The 20,688-nt window shown below is 56.4% G+C and overlaps 1 protein-coding gene across 1 annotated transcript in view; it reads left to right on the top strand.

Annotated features, from left to right (window-relative positions):
• Positions 1-33: 33 nt before the first annotated feature.
• The window catches only part of STK32C (serine/threonine kinase 32C), a 69,990-nt gene continuing 49,335 nt past the window's right edge, over positions 34-20,688 (top strand). The window contains exon 1 of the mRNA XM_034986447.1: positions 34-164. Within this exon, the coding sequence (XP_034842338.1) occupies positions 104-164 (61 nt within the window). The 5' untranslated portion in view covers positions 34-103. The remainder of the gene's footprint in view (positions 165-20,688) is intronic.

Here is a 20,688-nt window from a genome sequence, read left to right as displayed (position 1 = left end):
GGCCCCGCCGCCGCCCGCCGCCGGCCAGCCCCGGGCCCGGGACGCGGGCGATGCCCGCGCGCAGCCGCGCCCCCTGTTTCCGTGGAGCAAGTGGAAGAAGAGGATGGGCTCTTCCATGTCGGCGGCCGCGGCGCGGAGGCCGGTGTTTGACGACAAGGAGGACGGTGAGCGCGGCCGCACGGCGGGGGCCCCGGGCTGCCGGGGACCCTGCGCCTTCTCGCAGAGGGGCCGCGGCAGTAGGGTTTCCTCGCGTGCAGACACTGCGCCCACCCGGGTGGGAAGGCATCCCGGGCGCCTCGGTTTCCGAGGAAACTCGCGGATGGTGCCTGCGGCGCCCACGCGCGTCCAGGGCTCCCTCCTGCCTCCTCCGAGTCCAGTGGCGGCGCAGCGGCGGGAGGGGGCTCCGGCCCGCCCTGCGGGGTGAGGGTCCGTGGTCGGAGCGGTCCCGGCTTAGCCGCGCGCTGTGGCGGGGGCTGCATGTGTTCATTTTCCTTTTAGGGGTGGGGTGCAGGCTTGGTCTACGCTGCACCTGTGGTGTGCCGCTTCTGCGAAGGAAGACGCCTGCCCCACAGGTGTGGGGGGTCCCTGGCTCCGGGAGCTCTCAGTCTGCGGCTGACAGTGTGGTGTGGCCCCACGTGCCCAACCTTTGGGCTCAGATGTGCGGCGGAGATGGCTTTGCCTTTGTGGGGAGACCTGCCCTTTGGGAACTCCCTTTGAGAGTGTCCCTTCAGGTCCTCCTGCAGGTAAAGCTGCTGACCCAGACCACCCACCCGCATCTCTTGAGTGGCCGCGCGGAGGCAGGTGCCCATGGAAAACACGTGACCGACCACCTTTCACTTGGCGGCTGCCTGCAGGGAAGGTCTGCCTCTGGGGCACCGGGATACATTCGCACGCAAACATACAGCTCTTTTCTACGGATGTCATGGAGATAGTTTAAATGGTACAATGATGACACATTTGATGTTTTTTTGACATTTCCTCAAAATAGTTGAAATATGCATTTTTTCATCTGTAGGCAGCCTGCAGAGGTAAGATGGGTCTTTTATAATTTTAGAGCACAGCTCAGCACAGGAGCCCAAACTATTTGTTGTGGTAAATAATTTAAGCATAATAGGAAATCACAGTAGTACGACCTCAGGCCTCAGTGGTGGTGAGTGTGCAGGCCGTGTGCGGGTGGTCATCGGAGTGACGGAGAGGCTGCCGTGGGCTGGCCAGGGGGTGCCGGGCTGCTGAGTGTGGCCACGGTCAGCAGGGGAGGGGCATTCGGACCCGCCCCATCAGTCCGGTGTGTTCTGGGTCTGCCGTCCTTGTGCCCTGAGCTCTGGGGCAGCAGAACTCAGGGCTGTGACTCTTTCCTATGTTATGCATTTTTGTTTTCAACATAAATATTCCGAGTAAGGAAAGCTCAGAGTGCATTAGGAACTGGTCAGGAAGCTTCTCTGGCTGCACGATGAGAAGGTGTCTGAGAAAAACATCTGAGTTCCGTGCTCGCTGGGTCAGCCAAGAGCTGGCCACTCTTTCCATGCCCTAGCCTTGTGCTCTCCGAGGCAGAGAACTCGGGAGTAGAGAAACTGATGTTGCTCGGGGGCTGCCTTCAGCTTTTTAACGTAGGATTTTTCTACTGGCTCACAGTGTGTTATGTCTCAGATTTCATGGATCATTAAAAAGGCAAAAAGAGCACAGAATCTGTCGATGCTGCTCGCAATCTGATTTGAGAATTATTCGGCGCATCCCCCAACCCCTGCATTTGCCTGCAGTGGGTCGGCCGAGGCCGCAGCTGCTTCGGGAGGTGGGAGGTGGGGCGCTGAGTCTGCTACAGGTGCTTGCTCTTTAGGACATGTGACATCAGTTACTTGCTCATCACTTGGCATGGCGGCCACATGCCCAAACTGAACCCACCGTTGGGACTTATCCAGGCTTTGTTTGGTGAGCTTGGGCGCGGCAGCCGTCCGCGTCATCTGGCCGGACAGCCGCGTCGTCCCGCGTGTGCGTTCCATCGTCGGGGCACCTACGGCTCAAGCATCTCGTCACGAGCTTGCAGAGAGGGCCGTGGGCTTATTTAAGGAATAGGGAATGGGGTTTGGGACGGAGGAAGGCGAGTCGGGGGCAGGCGTGGCCCCTGAGCCCCAGCTCTCTTCCAGGCCGGTGTGAGGTCACCCCCGGCCCCCCCGGACGGGGCTGCATCACTTTGCTGGCCCCGCTGCCGAGCGGGCCTGAAGAGGCAGCCGTGTTGTGCCGCGGACATGCATTTACCGGGACTGCACGGTTGCTATGGCAATGGAAGACCTTCTGATGAATTTTTTGGATTAAAACTCCCAATTAATATATCAAGTTTGGTATGCAGAGAAAAGGATAAAAGAAAAGAAAAAGGCAGTTTCACAGAGTGCCAGGTAAACCCCAACTAGAAAGCGTGGTTGTGATAGAGAAGTGTCCTCTCCCCCGTCGGTCCCGCGGAGTCTAGAGCCCCTGTGGGTACTTGGCAGGTGCCGGGCACAGGTGCAGATTCTCTGCACCTCTGTCTCACGCTGGAACCAGGGGCACCTTTCCCTCTCCCCCTAACGCCACACCTCCTCCGCTCCCAGCCCTCGCTGACTTCGGGGAGCCGTGGATTTCAGGGGCCGAACCTGCCAGGGACCTGTCTTTCCTCGGCTGCCCTGCCCCAGAGCCGCTCTATTTCGCGCTATTTCGCGAGCCCCTTCGTCCACACGGTCCACACGGTCTTGGTCATGAGGCTGCTGAGCGGTGCTGAGGGGGCTCCAGCTGCCCCCCTGAGCAGGTCCGCAACCCAGTGGGGCGCCCGCCCTTCTCCATAGTCATGGCCAGCACTCAAACCCAATGTGACGTTAGCTTCCTAGTGGGGGACCACTAATCACTGCGAGGTTTGCTCCCCCAGAGAAGACTGGGGATAAGGAGTCCTTGAAGGCCGCAGAACACCTCGCCCGGACTGTTGGGTGGGTGGGCAGCACGCCAGGATGGGAGGCCACCAGATTCTCAAGTCACCTTTCTTAAAACGTAAAAAGAAATCCTTTGTTTATTTCTAATTATAGAAGCATTAAAATGTATACATGTGTATGCTTTCCTGTTTTTCCTAAAATTGCCCTAAATAGGAAAATCCAGACGTGTAGGTTTAGCACTGAGACTCTCCGCAGCGAACATGTCAGTGTGCGTTTTCTGCAGCTTTGTTCTAGGAATGTTCTCACACTTCCAGCCGTGGAGAAACACACTTTTTTCCTTTGATGCAGAAATGGGATCGCGTTCCATATATGGTTTGGTCGTAACCCGCTTTTTTACTTAGCGGGATGTCGCCAACATCTGATAGATCTACAGCATTTGTTGGCTGGATTCACAAGAGCGGCCCTCAAGCCTGGCTGGGAGCTAGACTCCATGGTGCCCTTAAAACTACGGATGCCTGGTCCCCGCCGCCCAGGAATTCCCGTTGGGGGTGGAGCTCGGCTCGCCTATCTTGTCCTGCTGGTGGTTCTGACGGGTGGCCAGGGCCGAGTCCCTGCCCTTCAGCCTTGCTCCGGGTAGACATGATGTTCTCTGCTCACCTCATTTCCTGCTGTAGGACACTGGGATGTTTCCACTTTCTTCACAAACACAATATCACAAACCTGGCAATGAGCATCTCTGTGTGCTCATGTTCCTGCATGGAGGAACGACCTGCCACCCCAGAACTGTGTCCACGTAAGGCACCTCGACCAGCTGACCTGCTGGTGCCCGTAGGAACCGTCCCTCTGTGCACCAGGTGCTGTCCTGGGCGCGCCTTCCATGGCGGCCACTCAAGATGTGGCTGCTGTGTGCGGGGTAAGCAGACGAAGGGGCACGTGGGGGACCGGCAGCAGACAGGAGAGAGACGAGGAGGGCAGAGCACGAGTGGCCGGGACGCACGGCCATTGCTTGTTCTGGGCATGCTCAAAAGTCCTCTTTCCCTGAATCCTCACCAGCTTTGGCTGCTAGTGATGCTTCAGATTTCTGACAGTCTGAAAGGTGAAAGGATTGTATGAATGCTTTGAGTTTCTCTGACTGCTGGTGGGATTGACCATGTCTTTGCTTCTCACGTCGGGGCATCTGTCTCTTGGGGAGCTCTGGCACCCAGCCGAGCCCCTGCCTCCCACTGGGACCCTGGCGGCCCCGTGTCTTTGCCCCGTCCTGGGTCCGCAAAGCCGTACCCTGGCACAGCGCCCCCCCACCCCACGCACGTTTGCCATTTATCTTGCAACGCTGCTAGGGGTTTTTTTGTATGGATGTGTTTAATTTTTGTGTGGTCAGATTCATCAATAGCTTCCTTTCCGGCAGTTTCCGGCCTTGGTGTCGTGTTACTGCTGTGCCCTGTCCCCGTTGGTAAGCCCACGTCTGTGCCTCCTTCTATTGCAGGGTCTAACCATTTCTTGCAATATCAGCCAGGAGCAAGAGTGGCTACCAAAGCTTTATTTTTACCTACGGTTATACACAGATTGAAACTTCCAGTCCATTCAGAACACCGTGTGACCCGGCAGCTAGAGGAAGACCCTCCTGGGGGTCCCGTGCTTTCTGAGGTTGAGCACATTTCGGCTGTTTCTAAGTTTAAAATGCCCTTTACTGTGTGTTGGTTGCTGGGTTTTGTTGAACCGTCAACAGGATCTCTTTCCCCATCGTATTTCACGCTGATCAGTGCTGGGATGAAGGCACACTCTTCTTTTTAAAACACTCCTCCTAGAAGTGGCCACTGTGCTGGAGACCCTTGCTGGTTGCCAGAGTTTTTGAGTTGCTTTGCTTGGCTTTTCTCGGTGCTCCGCCATGACCGCCAGGAAGGATGGTCCGTTACCGTATGGTGTTTATGCCCCACTTTTTCCTTTGTGTTCCTGAGAGCTCGCAGGGCTGAGGAGAGCCGCTGGGCGCACGTGTGGCTGGCCCCATAATGCTGATGGGGCCCGAGTTTCTGGGGCCAGTCTGGCCCCTGGTTATTAGGAGTCTGTTTCCTTCCCTCCCGACTGGGAAGACAGGGTGGCGGTTTTTTGTGGGGCCCACACTCGGGCTAATGGCAGTTCACACCCACTCCCCACACTGCAGGCCTCCCTTGGTGGCCAGAAGCCTGGTGGCTGCACACTGTGGGGTCCTTTGCCAGCTGGCAGAAACGGTGCCGAGGCCCTTGGTGTGGGGGAGGGTATTTGGGTTCCAGTTGGGTAGGAGGGCATGCAGTCCCTTTGGAAAGCCCCCTGGCACATTTGTTCCTGGGTTTCTGGGTCCCGGAGGGCCTGTGGGCAGCCATGGAGCTCGATGTGTTTCTCTCCCCGTGGCTGGTCCTAGAATGGACTTGGGACCTACTGTCACGTCAGCTCTGCATGCCTGTCCATCTGGTTGTGTGTTTTAAAGTGCTAAAAATAAGCCGATTTTCTTTTAAAAATTTAACCACCCAGCTTTCCAGTCGAGAAGTAATGCAAGAATGCAACGGGGGTAATTTTTGCTCAGGGCTTCTCTCTGGGGCTGATGGTCTGAAGGAAGCAGAGCCGTGGAATAGCGCTCATTCTGCACAGGGTCAGGGCGGCCCTTGCAGGGTCTCCAGCCGTTGTGGGTCCTCAGGGAAGGGGGCAGATTCTGATTCAGCAGGTCTGGGGTGGGGCCCAGAAGTCTGCCTGTCCTGCTGCCCGTCCTCGGATCCACTCTGAGTCGGGAGGGCAGAGCAGGTGCACAGCAGGTGTGGCTGTTGAGGGCAGGACCCTCCGGGCTCGGTGCGCAGGGCGATGGGCTTGGGTGGGAGACCACACGTGCCCTCGTCATCCTCTGGGGACAAGCTGCCACACAGGGGATGACACCACGTCTCTGGTTTGTGCTTTTATCTCTGCGTTACTCTTCTCAGGCACCGCCTGTCACACACGTAACCACTGCACGATTCCCCGGTCTTCCTTCATTGTAAGTGGGGACTTGGCATCTTTCCCCTGACCCCTCCCCAGGGCTGCTGGTGCGACTGCCACCAGCCGCGGGTTGCTGAGGGGTGTGTAGATGCTTGATCCCAGAGCTGGCTGCTTGGAGGGCGCTCGGCTTCCCACCCACGTGCGTGGGGAGCATGGCGGCTCCGGCCCCACCCCAAGGGCCTCGCTGTGGGGCTGATGGGTGCGGTCTGCCCTCCTGGGGGGCCCAAGTGGCCGCTCTGGTCCTCTTTGGAACCCGTTGGTTCTTATTTTAGGGGCCTGTGCTCAGTTCCCTGTCCGTAGGAAGCTCAGTCAAACTCGGCGTTCACCTTGGTGAAAGACCAGGCCTTCCACCTGGTGTCGCTTTTCCTTCCTGTCCAGATTGTTCTTCCTCTCTTAAAAATATGTTGAACTGTCTGTTTCTTCATACCTGCCTCACTCTGCAATCTGTGTATAACCGTAGGTAAAGATAAAGCTTCGGTAGCCACTCTTGCTCCTGGCTGATATTCCAAGAAATGGTTAGACCTTGCTGTCCTCAGCATGCAAGCCTTCTCCATCCCTGCTCCCCATCCATTAGGTGGGATCAATATGTCTGCCCCCTGAGGGCTTGGCCATGCCCAGAGTGCCTCTCGGGGTGCGCCTTCCCACCCAGGCAGTGAGCTGGCCGGGCACCCTGCGGGACATGCTGGGCTGCTTCTCCCTTCCCCATACACCGGCTGGACCCAAACGCTGAATGATTTTAATGATCAGAATTTGAGACAATTTGGGAGAAGCTGTAATTAATAAAATTATTGTTATTTTTAAAATCTGGGATGCCTGCTTCATCAAAAAATGTTTTTGTCATTGACCTAAAATCTATTATTTTATTTTTTTAAGATTTTATGTATTTATTTGACAGAGCGAGACACAGCGAGAGAGGGAACACAAGCAGGGGGAGTGGGAGAGGGAGAAGCAGGCTTCCCGGGGAGCAGGGAGCCCGATGTGGGGCTCGATCCCAGGACCCTGGGACCCTGACCTGAGCCTAAGGGAGACGCTCAATGACTGAGCCCCTCAGGTGCCCCTAAAGTCTATTATTTTAAAAACCAAGGCAGCCAACTGCTATCAGCGTGGCCGAGGGCAGAGAGCAGGCTTCTCAGCTGTGAGAAGGGCCGCGTCTCCCTGCCCACGTTTCCCCCGACGTGACACGGAGCCCACGGATGGTCCTCAGCACGGCAGCTCAGGCACAGGCCTGTTCGATCCTGTGAAAACCCCGGGGATGTTATTTAGGTTCTGAAGCCAGGAGAGGGTGTAGGTGGGAGTCAGTGTCGCCCCCAATTTATTAAAAATAGGAGCTGAGTACATTCACTTTCTCACAGTGATTTAAAAAGTTGACTTTAGAAAGGTCTCTGCTTTCAGAATTCACATCATGACTCTTCATGCTTTGCATGCACAAGGCAGAACTTGTGGCAAAAGCGAGAAATAGACGACTTTGTCATTTGTGAGTGTGTCAGGCATGGCACGGACGTGCGCGCCTTTCACAGCGCGGCTTTCGTTCGTCCTTGCTGTGCCCCCGTGGGGCAAGGAGGGGTCTGCTGCGTGCTCGGTGCTTCTCGTCCAGGCCCCTCGTCTCTCCCGGTGCCCGGCTGGCCCGTGTCCTTCCCACCAGCTTCCCGCTGGAGGCCGGGGCGGGGTCCCCGCACCCTTGGTGGTTGCTGGTGATAAACTACCCCAAACCTAGAGACACAGCAATGCCTGTGCTTTATTAAGTCTCACGACGGGTCGGGGCCGTGGGGACGGGTCTCCCTGCTGCTCGTGATGCCTGGGATCCAGGCCCCCTGCGGCGCGTCCTCGGTCCCCAACGTGGGGCCTCATTCTCAGCTGGAATGGAGGCGGTTGGCAGGCTCGCCCGGGTCACGTCCCTGGGGGTCTCGGTCTCGCTGTCCGCTCTTTGTTATCTATTCCTGGGATCTGTTGCTAACAGCGGCCTCAGACGGCTCCAGGCACATCGCTTCGGTGTCTGGGAGCGGTCAGGTCAGGGCGGCTCTCCTGGTGCGTGTGGCTCAGGGTCCCCCTCGCTGTCCGCATGCGGCTGTCGGCTCGGCTGCACCGTCTGCAGCTTGGGCGGGTGGGGGCCCTGCTCCCAAGCCAGCTCCCCCCCACGTGGGCCTCTCCGTGGAGCTGCTTATGTGGCCTCACGCCATGGCGGCCAGCCTCTGTGCGAGCCAGGAGACAGGAGGAGCCACGGTGCCTTCTAGGCCCCAGACTCTGAGGTCACGTGCGGGCACGCCCACCTTAGGCCGTGTGTCCGCAGCCACTCACTGTGCCCGCCCCACACTCACGGGGGGGATCGGGCTCCACCCTTTGAAGCAAATGTCAAAGAATATGTGGGCATATTTTAAACCACCAGCTGTCCTCTGTGGCCTCAGGGCTCCTCCATGTCCACTGGTCTCCGCAGTGGGAGAGTGGGATTTCCTCCCGCCACTCTGGGTGCGCTGAGGCCAAGGCATGGGGTAGGCGTGGACAGGCACCGTGGGCTCGAGCAGGTCCCCAGGTTCAGGAGAGGGAATGCACAGGGCCAAGACTCTGCACCTGGGGGTGGCTGGCGGGGCTGGCTGTCAGATGGAGCTGGACTGGGCAGGGGAGGGCAGGGGGAGGAAAAGGGATGGCAGGGGGAGGGCAGGGGAGGGCAGGGCAGGGGAGGGAGAAGGCAGGGCTGGGGAGGGCTGGGCTGGGGAAGATGGGGAGGGCAGGGGAGGACAGGGACAAGGTGGAAGCCCCTGTCACCCGGCCTATCTCTCAGGGCATCAGGACCACCGCCTTGTGTCTGCCTTCCCCGTGTTGCCCGAGTTCCCTCTGGGCCACCTCGAACCTGGGGCCACGCAGGATGCCAGTGTGGCCAAGAGGACCCAGCAGCACCCAGCTCAGCAGTCGCTGTTTCAGAGCCCCCGAAAACATTGGGACACACACTGAATTCAGTTCAGGCCTCTGAGGGGAAGCATGGTGGGTCCAAGAAGCCGGGAGGCTGCCAACCTGTGTCCCAACCTGGTTATGGACACTTTGCTGGGCGAGTCACCCGCGTCCTGGCTTCAGAGGTCCCTGTGCTCTGGGGGACCCACCTGCGGCTATCCTAGGTCATGTCTGTTTGTGTTGGCCCAATTCCTGTGTTTTCTCTTTTTCTTCAAGAATCAAGGTCATCTTGTGTTGCTGAAGTCGTATTTTGGCTCCTCAGGCAGAAAGGATGATTTGCAAAGTTAGCACATGACAGAGAGTGGGGTCCAGGGACACAGGAAGGAAGGAAGTTGCAAAGAGAGGGGGCCCTGTCCCCACATGTGTGACCCGCATGCCTGGACTAGGGGGCCCTGTGGCCACATTTGGCGGTTGGAAAACCTGGGGTGGCCCCTCCCGCCAGTCCTGCAAGGTGCTTGAGCAGCAAGCGGGACCTGAGACAGGCGTCGGTAGGCCGTGGTGGGGTGGCTGGCTGTGCGGGCTTACAGGGCGACCATGACAGAGAAGGGAGACCCCAGGCCCCAAGGGGCGCGTCTCTGCAGCTCTTGCCGAGGGCATATCGTGGAACTGGGAGTCGGACCGTGGAATCCCCAGTTATTAGGATCCTGATGCCGTTTTACCAGAGCCCACGACAATTAGAATGTGCAGAAGTAAGGGGCCTGATGGATGAAGTGCCTCCGGAAGTGAACACCGAGCTAGGGGTCGTGGGGACGGAGCCTGCGAGGCAGACTCAGTGTGCGGCCCCTTACCGCCACTCCCTACCTGCTGACCCAGCTCCTTTCCAGGGCCACCTGTGCTTAGGGACTTAGGGAGGGCACAGCCAGCGATCCTGCCTCCGCGTGGTGACCGCACACCTGTGGTCGCTGGACGTGACCGGGCATGGCGATTAACAGCATCCCTGTCACCCTCGGACGTGTCCTGCTTTGGGTGATGAATTATGTGGCTGCTCATCTAGCCACCAGACGCTGTTGCCAGGATGATTTTTTTTTTTTTACTTTATAGCTTTTTATTATATAACGAAAAATGACAAGAAAAAAATATGAGGAAATTCAGTGTCTTATATAATCTCAGCATTGAGACCACAGCCCTGTGCGTCCATCCCGCCACTTCCCAGTCCGAGCTCCCATACAGACAAAGCGTGTATGGCTTTTTAAAAACTTTTTCCTTATACACTTATTTCAGAATCTTGTAGATTTACGGCAAAGTCGGGAAGGCAGAGCAGCGAGTGCTCGCGCCTAGTTTCCGCGGAGTGTCTTACATTAGTGTGGCGTCAGGCAGCCGCACCTGCTGAGTGCACGGGGACGCCTCCGCGTCCCAGCCAGGGCGCTCCAGGGGAGCGGACATGCGGAGCAGGTGCAGGGCAGGCGCGTGCGCGTGTGCGTGAATGTCCGGGGATCTATCTCGAGGAGTGGGCCACCGGCGCAGTCAGGGAGGCCGAGAGGGTGTGCGGTCTGCTGTCTGCAGGCCCCAGACCCGGCGAGGCGACGTGCAGCTCCCAGGCCTCAGGCAGAGCCGAGGTGAGCCGAGCCTGAGCTGAGCCGCCCCGGACGGTGAGGCGGGAACAAAGGGAGAATCCCTCCCTCCTCCCCCATTAGACCCTTGCTGGGGGGGACCTGCTTTGCAGAATGCTCAGACTCTGGTGCTAACGTCACCCGGAGACACCCCAGACACGCGCAGGGTAGTGTGTAATCGGGGCGCCCGCAGTTGACACGTAAAATTAACAGCTATAACCGAGCAACTGAAGTCCACAGGTCAATCAGATTTTCTTCGTTCTTACTTAACATCCCTTTTCCGTTCCACGGCCCCATGTGACGCTCCGTGGTCTCTCTTGACATTCCTTGGGCCACGGCAGTGTCTTAGCCTGTCCCTGTTTTTGACGACCTTGACGGTTTTGAGGATGACTGTCGGGTGCTTTGTAGGATTCCTCTGCGGTTTTCCCAGTGGTTACACTGGGGTCTGGTCTTCGGGGAGGGCTCAGAGAAAGCACCTGGGGTCACGTCACAGCAGGGGTCTGTCTGGTCCCTGAACCTGTTGACTTGACGCCCTGGCTGAGGCCGCTTGTCAGGAGTCTCCCCTGTCAGGGGACTGGACTGTCCTGTCCGCTCCACGCTGACCTTTTGGAAGGACGCCACCACGCACAGCCCACGCGTCAGGGGCGGGTGTCACGCTCCACCTCCTTGAGGGGAGGGTCTATGTAAGTGGTTTGGAATTCTGCGAAGATCCCTCTCTTCGCCCCATTCACACGCTGCTGGGTTGCACTTTGGGTCACAATCCAGTATGACTTCATTCTTGCCTCTCCTGCTGTTCTGGCGTGGGCTCCCGTGGCCTCGGCACACCCCCGTGGCTGCAGCTTTCCGAGCACTTCCTTCTCCTCTGGCCCGACCGGTGCATCCCCTGACCCAGCCCTCGACTCACCAGCTCTCCGGGGAGCCCCAGTCCTTCTGTCGGGGACGGTGTTGGGATCCAAGGCCTGGGCTCCTGGGAAAGGACCGTCTTTCTACAGCCCAGGCTGACCTCCTCACGCACTCCTCGCCCCGTCACCGGGCCGAGTATGTTCAGAGGGCACCTGCGCTGCCGGCCGCGGACACGGAGCGTAAATTCACGCAGCCACTCTGGAAACTGCTCGGCAGGACCTGCACGCACACACACACCCCGTGGCAGAGAGCGCACGGCCCTCACATCCGGAGCTGGCGTGGCACATGGCTCCTGACGGCATTGAGGCTCGCTGCCCCGACCCCCGTAGCGCCCCCGCCCCAGCCCAAACCTTATGACCCATCCTTTCAAGCACCCTGCTGCGGAGATGCCCCGGTGCCCCAACGGTGCAGGAAGCAGTAAACCCAGCCTGGTCAGCCTTAGACATGTCTGCTGTCTTTGGCTGGGGGGCAGCACTGACCCCTACTACCCGGGATTGTATTCCTAGGTATAGACCCAACAAAATGCGTGCATCTCTGCGCTCCCTGCCCCAGGACATCTGGGGGCTCTGGGATGGCAGGATGTCCACGGTCCCGGCTCTGAGGGGAGGACGCTGAGCCTGCAGATCCAGCTCCAGGGACACCAGGGCTGAGCCTGAGCTGTGTGTCGTGCTCTGAGGGTGGACAGGGCTGAGCCACGGGTCCCTGTGTCCCCGGGGCATGCGGCGCCAGGCATCCTGACGGCTTTTCACGCATGCCTGTGGAGCGAGGTAACAGCATGCTGCATTTCTCCCGTGCTGAGAAAGCTCTGTTGATGCCGTGTCCCTGTTGCTCCCCATTTCCAGCGAGACTCCTCGACCTGCTTTGTCCTTGCGGTGTCCAGCCCTCCCGTGAGCCCACGGCCCTGCGCTCTGGGAAAGGTCCTGTCCACGTGGCTGAGAGTAATGCCCAGTCCTCAGCCCTCCTCGTCCCTGACCGTGGCAGCCCCCGGCACGCCAGACCCCTCCTAGACCCCTCCTAGATCCCTCCCTTCATGAGGTTTCCCGGTCGCTGCCACCCGGGCTTCTTCCTGGCCCCTTGGCCGGTCCTTCTTTCTCGACTCCGTCTCGCTACACTCACGCATTGGCCACCTCAAATGTCATCCATATGCCGACTCCCAAATTTATATCTCCAGCCGGGACCTGCCTCCCACGTTCCAGACTTTTCTGTCCAGTCTCTGACTCGACACCACCACTCGTGTGTCTCATACTCCCAAATTCGGCCCCTCCAAACTCAAGTTCTGTTGCCCTGAAGCCTTGACCCCTGCTTGGGGCCCCGTGTCCTCCCCGGGCTCCCCATGTTCCCAGCCCGTGTGTCCGGCCACAGTCCCTGCTGCTGGGTGCCCTGACCCGGCCCTCCGTGCCCTCTGGCCCCTCCCCCTGCTCTCCTGGCAGCTCATCTGTTGCTTCTGGAAAGCCTCACTCCTTAGCTTTGTGTCTGATCAGAAGGCCCTGGCCCTGGGGGCACCAGGCACAGGGTGACCCCGGTTCCCCAGCCAGCAGCAGCAGGGCCCTTGGGGCATCCGGACCCTGGCTGCTGTTCTTGACCACTCTGTTCCATCTTCTCTGGTGGCGTGCTTTCTATTCCGGCTGTCAGAGCCGTTAGGTCAAGCTGCCTGGTCACTCAGAACAACAGTTCCAGGAGCCAGGCTTTAGGATGCGTCTGGGCAGGGGCTGCGGTGGGCCGGGATTGGGGCGGCTGCCCTGGCTGTCGGAAGGAGACGCAGGAGACTGACCGCACTTGCCTTTGGGCCAAACGTGATGGATGAATTTCGGCAGATGCAGGTGCAAGTGTCCCGAAAGCACTTTCCCTGAATTAGGTTGGAAACTCTGCGTGTGGGCTGGTTATGAAACGCACATCTGACAGGAGCTGAGAACCTGGCTGATGAGCAGGTGCGTGCCTCGTGTCCAGGGCCATGGCCTCTTCCCTCCGCGGAGGGTCCTGGCGCCTCCTGGGGCCGTCACTGGTGCATGGGGGGGCTTTGGGGCCTCGGCTGGGCGTGGCTCTGCCCACGGGATCCCCTGGACTCCCACAGGCTGAGCCAGTGGGGGCTGCCCTGCTCTGGGTGGAGCAGGGGCCCCCTCGAAGCCAGCTGGCTCCACAGCGTGGACATCTGGACCCGGACCATTCTGTGTGGTGGGGTTGGTCCCCTGCCCTGCAGGGCGTTAGCAGCATCTGGGCCTCCACACACTGGTGCCCGCAGCAGAGCCCCGTCCACATCTGTGACCGTCAGTCATGCGTCCAGGCGTTGCCGCGTGTCCCCCGGGGGTAACACCGCCCCCAGCTGAGAACCACTGCCCTAACCAGTGGGAGCACCGAGCCACCGGCTGGGCAGTGCCACTGAGGCTGAGGGTCTGGTGTTGCTTCCAGAGCGTCTCTGGGAGTCCCTGCCCCTGGGCCTGGCAGGACGGACTCACGCCTGTGTGTGTGCGAGTATGTGTGAGCCTCGAGAGTGTGGGAGAGGCGCCGGCTTGGCGCACGAGTGTCCGGGGCTGTGCATGCCCCAGCCGTCCACTCTGCATGGACGCCTCCTCCCTGTGGAGGTGGGAGGTGCCGTGCACGGCGAGCTGGACTTCCCTTTGGAGGCTGCTGTCTGGGATGTTCTCGCTCCTGTGTCTTTGAGAAGCAGCTGGAGCGGTTGAGGGCCCAGGAGGAGTTTTGTCTGTGCAGGACCCCACAGACCCCCCGCAGAGGGAGCCTTGGATCTTGAGAAAGGCCTGGTGCTGGGGGAGCTGGGGCCCTGGGGAGGGTGAGACCCGCCTGTTTGCCTGCTGCGGCCGGCGTCTGTCTGTCTGGGGCGGGAGGCTAGGAAGGGCCATCTTGTGCCCAGAGGTGGACGTGGAGCCCGTGCTGACTGTGTGCAGCAGGTCCGCAGGCCGAGAGCCCCCAGGGCCGGGCCTGGGGGCTGGGAAGCGGGTTTGTGCCGCACGGCTCCCCGGCGGGCTGGTCACTTCCGCGGGAGACAGGGCTCCTCGGTCCTTGCAAAGGTGAGCCCCGCCCTCTGCTAGCTCTGGCCCCCCTGGGGTCTTACTGTGACGGCCATGCAGGCTGAGAAAGCGGAGGGGACCCTGGTCACCTGGAGCTAGGCGGGGCCACCTGGCTTTGGGCCCGCGTGGGCATGTCCAGTGGAATCCAAGAAACCTTTACAAAATGATCTCAAATTCCTTTTAATTAAAAAAGTGCAATGCTCCAGAGAACAGGACTTCACCATCTGCAGACTGAGTTAATTGAAGGGCCCGAAAGGCTCCGTTAATTACACGATCTCACAGTGTCTTCACTCCTGTGAGCAGATAGCAGCCCCCATCAGAGAGCCGCGCTCCGTGAACGCCCTCCGTGAAGGAGGGGCGTGAGAGGGGTGAGGTGGGGGCCGGTGGTCCAGCACCCTCTGACGGTGATGCCTCTGTCCCCGGGCCCTGGGGGGGCCTGTCAGCAGCCCAGGCCTCCGACGCTTGGGGCGCGGTGCGCGGGACGTGGGCATGGCCTGGGTTGAAGACTCGAGGGGGCTCGTGGAAGCACTGGTGACCCCACCATGAAGACTGGCCTTCTGTTTGTAGACCATGCCCTTGCACACAAGAGTGGGTCCGTGCATGCACACACATGCACAGTACACAGAGACCCTCTCTAGGAGTCTTCCATCACGGGAGCGCCCATCTTTCTCCAGCTCTCAGAATGCCACAAGGGCAGGGCCACGTTGCATTCATCCTGGCCTCCCTGGGGCCTTGCACATAGTAGGCGCTCAATACATGCTTGTTGCATTGAATTAAGCTGGGTGAAAAGAGGAAGTGCATGAGCTGATGTGGAAGTGGTTAGACCAGCCCCAGCTGGGTCTTTCTGACTAGATGGGTGTCATGCATGCCAGGTCTCCTTCAGGGAATGTTCTGGAGTTTGCAGGGGCAGTCATGGCCCGGACCTGCTCTCCTCTCTGGCTGGGCCCTGGGGTGCTCGTGAGGTCTGGGGTGAAGGCATCTGCTGGCCCACAGGGTGGCCGGCTGGTATCTTAGGGGTTCTGCAGATCTCTCCTGCAGGCACGGCCGAATCTAATTGTCATGGAGAACTATACAATTATCAAGAAAATTATGTTTCTTACGTTGGCAGATGATGATGTTCCAAAAGTGATGAACAAAGAGACATTTTGGTGTCAGGAGCATTTGCATTCCCCTGATGACTAACGATGTCGATGACTTTTTCATTTGCTGATGGGCCACTTCTGTAGCTTACGGTGTGAAGCGTCTGTTCGAGCCTTTGCCTGTTCTGTATCGTGTGTGTGCGTGGATGTGTGTGCGTGTGCACGTTGTTAACGCAGAGCTCTGTAGGAGTACTGAGCTCTTTAGACGTCCTGGATTCCAGTCTCCTGATGGATGTCTGTGCGGTGGTACTTTCTCCCAGTCTGTGCTCGGCCTGTTCTTCCTCTCAGTGCTCTCTTTTGATGAGCAGTCCCTTTTTTGATTAGTGATTTCTGCGTCTTGTCTGAAATCTCTGTCTACTGTGAAGTCACGTTTAGGTCTAGGACCAATTTCTCATTCATTTTTGTGCAGAGCGTGAGGTAGGGAGTTTATTTTTCCCTTGTAGATACCCAGTTATCCCAGTACCCTCCCGTGAAGAGACTTCCTTTTCCCCACAGGATTACTTTGGTACCTTTGTCAAAAGTCCGTTGCTCTCCATGTGGGAGTCTGTTTCTGGGGTCTCTTTTTGTCTCTTATACCAATGATACACTGTCTTATGATTATAGCGTGGAGGAATCTTGAAGAGAGAGAGTGTACATCTTCCAACTTCGTTCATTTTCCAAAATTGTTCTGGCAATTCTGTGTCCTTTGTATTTCCATATAAATTTTATTTTATTTTTTTTAAAGATTTTATTTATTTATTTGACAGAGAGAGTGAGAGTGGACAAGCAGGGGGAGCAGTAGAAGGAGAGGGAGAAGCAGGCTCCCCGAGGAGCAGGGAGCCCGATGCGGGGCTCGATCCCAGGCCCCCGGGACCATGACCTGAGCTGAAGGCAGACGCTTAACCGACTGAGCCACCCAGGCGCCCCTCCATATAAACTTTAAATCAGCTTGCCACTTACTACCAAAAAGTCTGCTGAGATTTTTTGAGGGTTATGTTAAATCTCCTATATCAGTTATAGGGAAAATGGACGTCTTAATACTACTGTGTCCCCCAATCCATGCACACGTTGTATCTCTCCATTTATTTAGGTCTTGTTCACTTGTTCTCAGTGATGGGTTGTGGTTTTCAGTACACGCCCAGTACACAGTATACAGGTCTTGTGTATCTTTCATTAATTTTATTTCTAAGCATTTTAGGTCTGATGCTATCATAGGGGCATTATTTCTTATAGTCTTGTTTTTAGGGTTTTTTTATTATCGGTATATTTTTTACTATCGGTATATTTACTATCAATAGAAATAAGTTGATTTTTAAATTCAGTTTTCTGAATTGTAATTTACGTAAAGTAAAATTTATCATTTTTAAGGATGTGATTCAGTGACTTTTCACAAGTCATATAGTCGCGTAACCACCACTGCCGTCTAGTGTGGAATATTTCTGTCATCGCAGAAAGGTTTCCCATCCTCTGACGGTTAACTCAGGTGTGCGATGGAATGGGCAGATACAGTGCTGTGTATCTGATTCCTTTTCAGTTTTTGAAGGAGATTTTGGAAAATAAGAAGTTTTTAATTTGATGAAGTCAAAATTTCTTCCTCTATGGTTTGTTCCTCTGTCTTTTCTAGGAAATATCTGCCCAATTCCTGGTCACAAAGGTTTTTCTCCTTTGTTTTCTTCTAGAATTTGTGTAGCTTTATCTGTCTTAATTTTCATTTAAGTTCCATTTCAAGTTGATTTTTCTATTAACATGAAGTAAGGATCAGTGTTCCCTCCCTCCCTTCCGTCCTCCTTCCCTTCCTGTCTCCATCCCTTCTTTCTTATCTTTCTTCCTCCCTCCCTCTCTCCACCCTTTCCCTCTTCCTCTTCCTCCTCCTGCCCCTCCTTCTGCAGTAGGGATGTCTGTTTGATCTTTACACCAATACCAACTGTACTGATTATTGTTGCTTTATAATATATCTTGAAGCAGATGTGTTTGCCCTCCAGCTTTGTTCTTCTTTTTCAAAATTGTTTTGACTCTTCTAGATTCTTTGCCTTTCCACAGGTATGTTAGAATCAGTTTGTCAATTCCTAAAATATTCTGGCTGCCACACTGATCGGGGTTGCATTGAAACTATCGGTCGATTCAGAGAGAATGGACCTCTTAAACTTTTGAGTGTTCCAACCCACGAACACAGCAACTCACGCTGTTCATTCTGGTCCTGACTCTCTGATGTGTTTCATACGTTCAAGGCAGAGCTTGCACACATTTTGTTGAATTTATGCCTACACATTCAACGTGTAAAACAGTAAGTTGTTAGATGCAGACGCAGCCCAGAGGAGGCGGCCCTGACCTGGGGGTGCAGCGGCTACCACCGTGAGCCTCCTTGACGGGCCCAAGCATGGCGTGACCCCAGAGGAGCCAGAGAAGTGGGAGGAGGGGGGTATGACATGGGTCCGCTCTCCGTGCTCACAGAGTCAGTCAAGAGCGACACCCTAGTGCTCACCCACAGCCGCAGCAAGGCCTCCGACGGGCACTGCAACGTGGTGCTGGAGGATGTGGACCGAGTCCCCAAGAGCGGCAAGGACAGTCAGCAAGGACCGCCACATCTCCAAGACTCCTGCGCGGGGACTCGGTCGTCACGGCCCTGCAGAACCCGCTCATCGCTGGCAAGTAGGCGCCTCCTCCCCATCAGAACTCCCTCCCTCATCCTGCGAAGACCTGCCCTTTGTAACGGGGATAATGAAGTCTTGTGTTTAAAAAAAAAAAAGAATAAATAATAATAATCAAATCTAAAAAATGAATTGTTGCACATTGACTGTATCCTAAAACCTTGCTGAACTCATTCTAGTATCTCATTTGTACATTTCCTCAGATTTTGTACATCGCGATCATGTCATCAACAAAGACCGTTTTATTTCTCCCTTTCTAGAACTTTATGCCTTAGCACACCGTCTAGGATCTCGGCACAGAGTTGAGCGGAAGTGGGAGAGCAGGTACCTGGCTCCTGATCTTGGGGGAAGGCGTTCAGTATCTCACCATCAAGTGCCGTCTCGGCTGAGCTTGTTCAGAGATGCCCTTGTCAGGTTGAGGAAGTTTCTCTTCCTCGTCTGGTGGGGTTTTGTTGCTCATTATTAATGATGTTGAATTTTGTCAAGTGCTTTTCCTGTGCATGTGCAGGTGATCCGATTTTCCTCCTTTATTTTGCCAATGTGGTAAGTTACGCTGTCTTTTGAGTACAATCCCAGCCTAGGGTCTCTAAGTTGGGTTTTATATATTATCGCATTCAATTTGCTAATGCTTCATCAGTAATCCTTTTTTTTTTTTTAAGATTTTATTTATTTATTTGAGAGAGAGAGAATGAGAGACAGAGCACGAGAGGGAAGAGGGCAGAGGGAGAAGCAGACGCCCTGCTGAGCAGGGAGCCCGATGCGGGACTTGATCCCAAGACTCCAGGATCATGACCTGAGCCGAAGGCAGTCGCTTAACCAACTGAGCCACCCAGGCACCCGCTTCATCAGTAATTCTTATGTCCATGCTCACTAGGGATATTGGTCTAGATTTTATCTTCTTGTGAAGTCCTCATCTGGTTTTGTTATCATGTTTATGCGGGTCTCAGAAAATTGGTTGGAGGTGCTCCCCCCTCCTCTGTTTTCTGAAGAAGTTTGCATGAGTTTCTCAAGTGTTTTTGCTAGAGTTCCCCAGCGAAGCCATGTGAGCCTAGCACTTTCTTTGTGGGAAGATCCAGTTTCTTTAATAGACATGGGGTATTTGGATCTTCCATTTCTTCCCATGTGAGCTTTGGTGATTTGTGTCTTTCGAGGATTGGCATTTGCCCATTTTAGCTGAGTTGTTGACCTTATTGGCATAAAGTTGTCATTTTCCTGCTAAGCTCTGCGGCGATGCCTCTGTTCCATCCCTGACGGTGGTGGTTTGTGTTTTCTGTGACCAGGAGAGGAACGGTAGAACCTCCCACCCCGTCAGTGTCCGCCTGTCGTTCTGTCTGGTTTTGCTTCACAGTTTTTGCTCTGCTGCTGGGCGCATGCACAGCCGGCCCTGTCCCGTCGGCGCGACGGCTGGAACCCTGGCCATTGTGAATGTCTGTCTTTATCGCTGGTAATACGCCTTGGCTTAAAGTCTACTTTGGTATTAACAAGGCCACTTAGCTTTCCTTTGATGACTGTTTGCAGGAGACATCCTTTCCGCCTGTTTACTCTTACCCCATCTGGGAAGTAGTTCTCTTGAAAATAACATATCATTGAGTTTTGCTTTTTAAAAATCCGTCGGAAAATGTCTGCTTTTTAATTGGAATTTTAATCCATTTACTTTAATATAATTATTGGTATGTTTGGGTTTAAGCCTACAATTGCGCTGGGGTTTTTCTGTTTTTCCTTTTCCCCCATCTATTAGTTGTCCATCCACTGTTTATCAATTTCCACATTAGAAGGTAAGGGGAGGGGAATCTGGTCCACTGCATACCCCAGCACCTCAGATCTGGGACCATATACTGAAGGCGGCCCTGGTCTTCGGGATGTGGGCCCAGTGCTGACGCCCTACAGGACTGTTTATCTGGACGGCGAAGGCCCACGTGGTCCGCGTGGTGCGGGCGATGACTCTGCACTGCGAGCCGCCACCTCCTGATCTGCAAGGCTGTGCTCCCAGGCTTCCCTGCAGCCTGGCGAGCCCCGGGAACGGTCTGGGTGGTCTCGGGTCTTGTTTGGTTCTCGTCTCCCCTTGAAGGCTGCATGCCTGTGTCGGGGGTTGCCTCCCTTCAACTGGCCTGCAAGGGCCTCAGCAGCAAGCCCCAGAATGTGGAGACTCTGCGACCAAGAAGAGCACGTTCCGCGCCCACCAGGCTCTGGCTGTGTGCTGTGCGTGCGCGTTTGGTCCCGGCCTCCCCGTTGCCTCTGGCCCTCGGGACATGGCTGTGCCCCTCCTTTCCCTCGGGACCCCTGGCCTTCAAATGGGGTGGGGGCTGGGCAGGGCCTCCTGGGACAGCCTGAGTGTGGGGAGAAGTGGGAGCCACCTGGGCCCGTGGGGGCGAAGGGGGGAGGTGACAGCTGGTGGTCCCATGCAGTCACCACCACGGCAGGGCAGCCTGCGGGCGTCATCGGTGCACCCCACTCGCTGGGGCGCTGGGTCATCTCCATGGCAGCCTCCATCTGCACCCCCTCTGTGCGCCGGGGCCCTCGGCTCTGCAGCAGATGCTGGGGCCAAGAAAGCCAGCCGGACGCGCCCAGCTTTTGCGGCTGCTGGGGAGACCGTCCTGCCCCAGACGCCG

Source organism: Mirounga leonina, unplaced genomic scaffold (assembly GCF_011800145.1).
Source record: "Mirounga leonina isolate KUSES-001 unplaced genomic scaffold, KU_Mleo_1.0 Mir_114, whole genome shotgun sequence".
NCBI lineage: Eukaryota > Metazoa > Chordata > Mammalia > Carnivora > Phocidae > Mirounga > Mirounga leonina.
The sequence above is the reverse complement of the archived record's forward strand: the minus strand, read 5'-3'. Positions and strand labels throughout refer to the sequence as shown.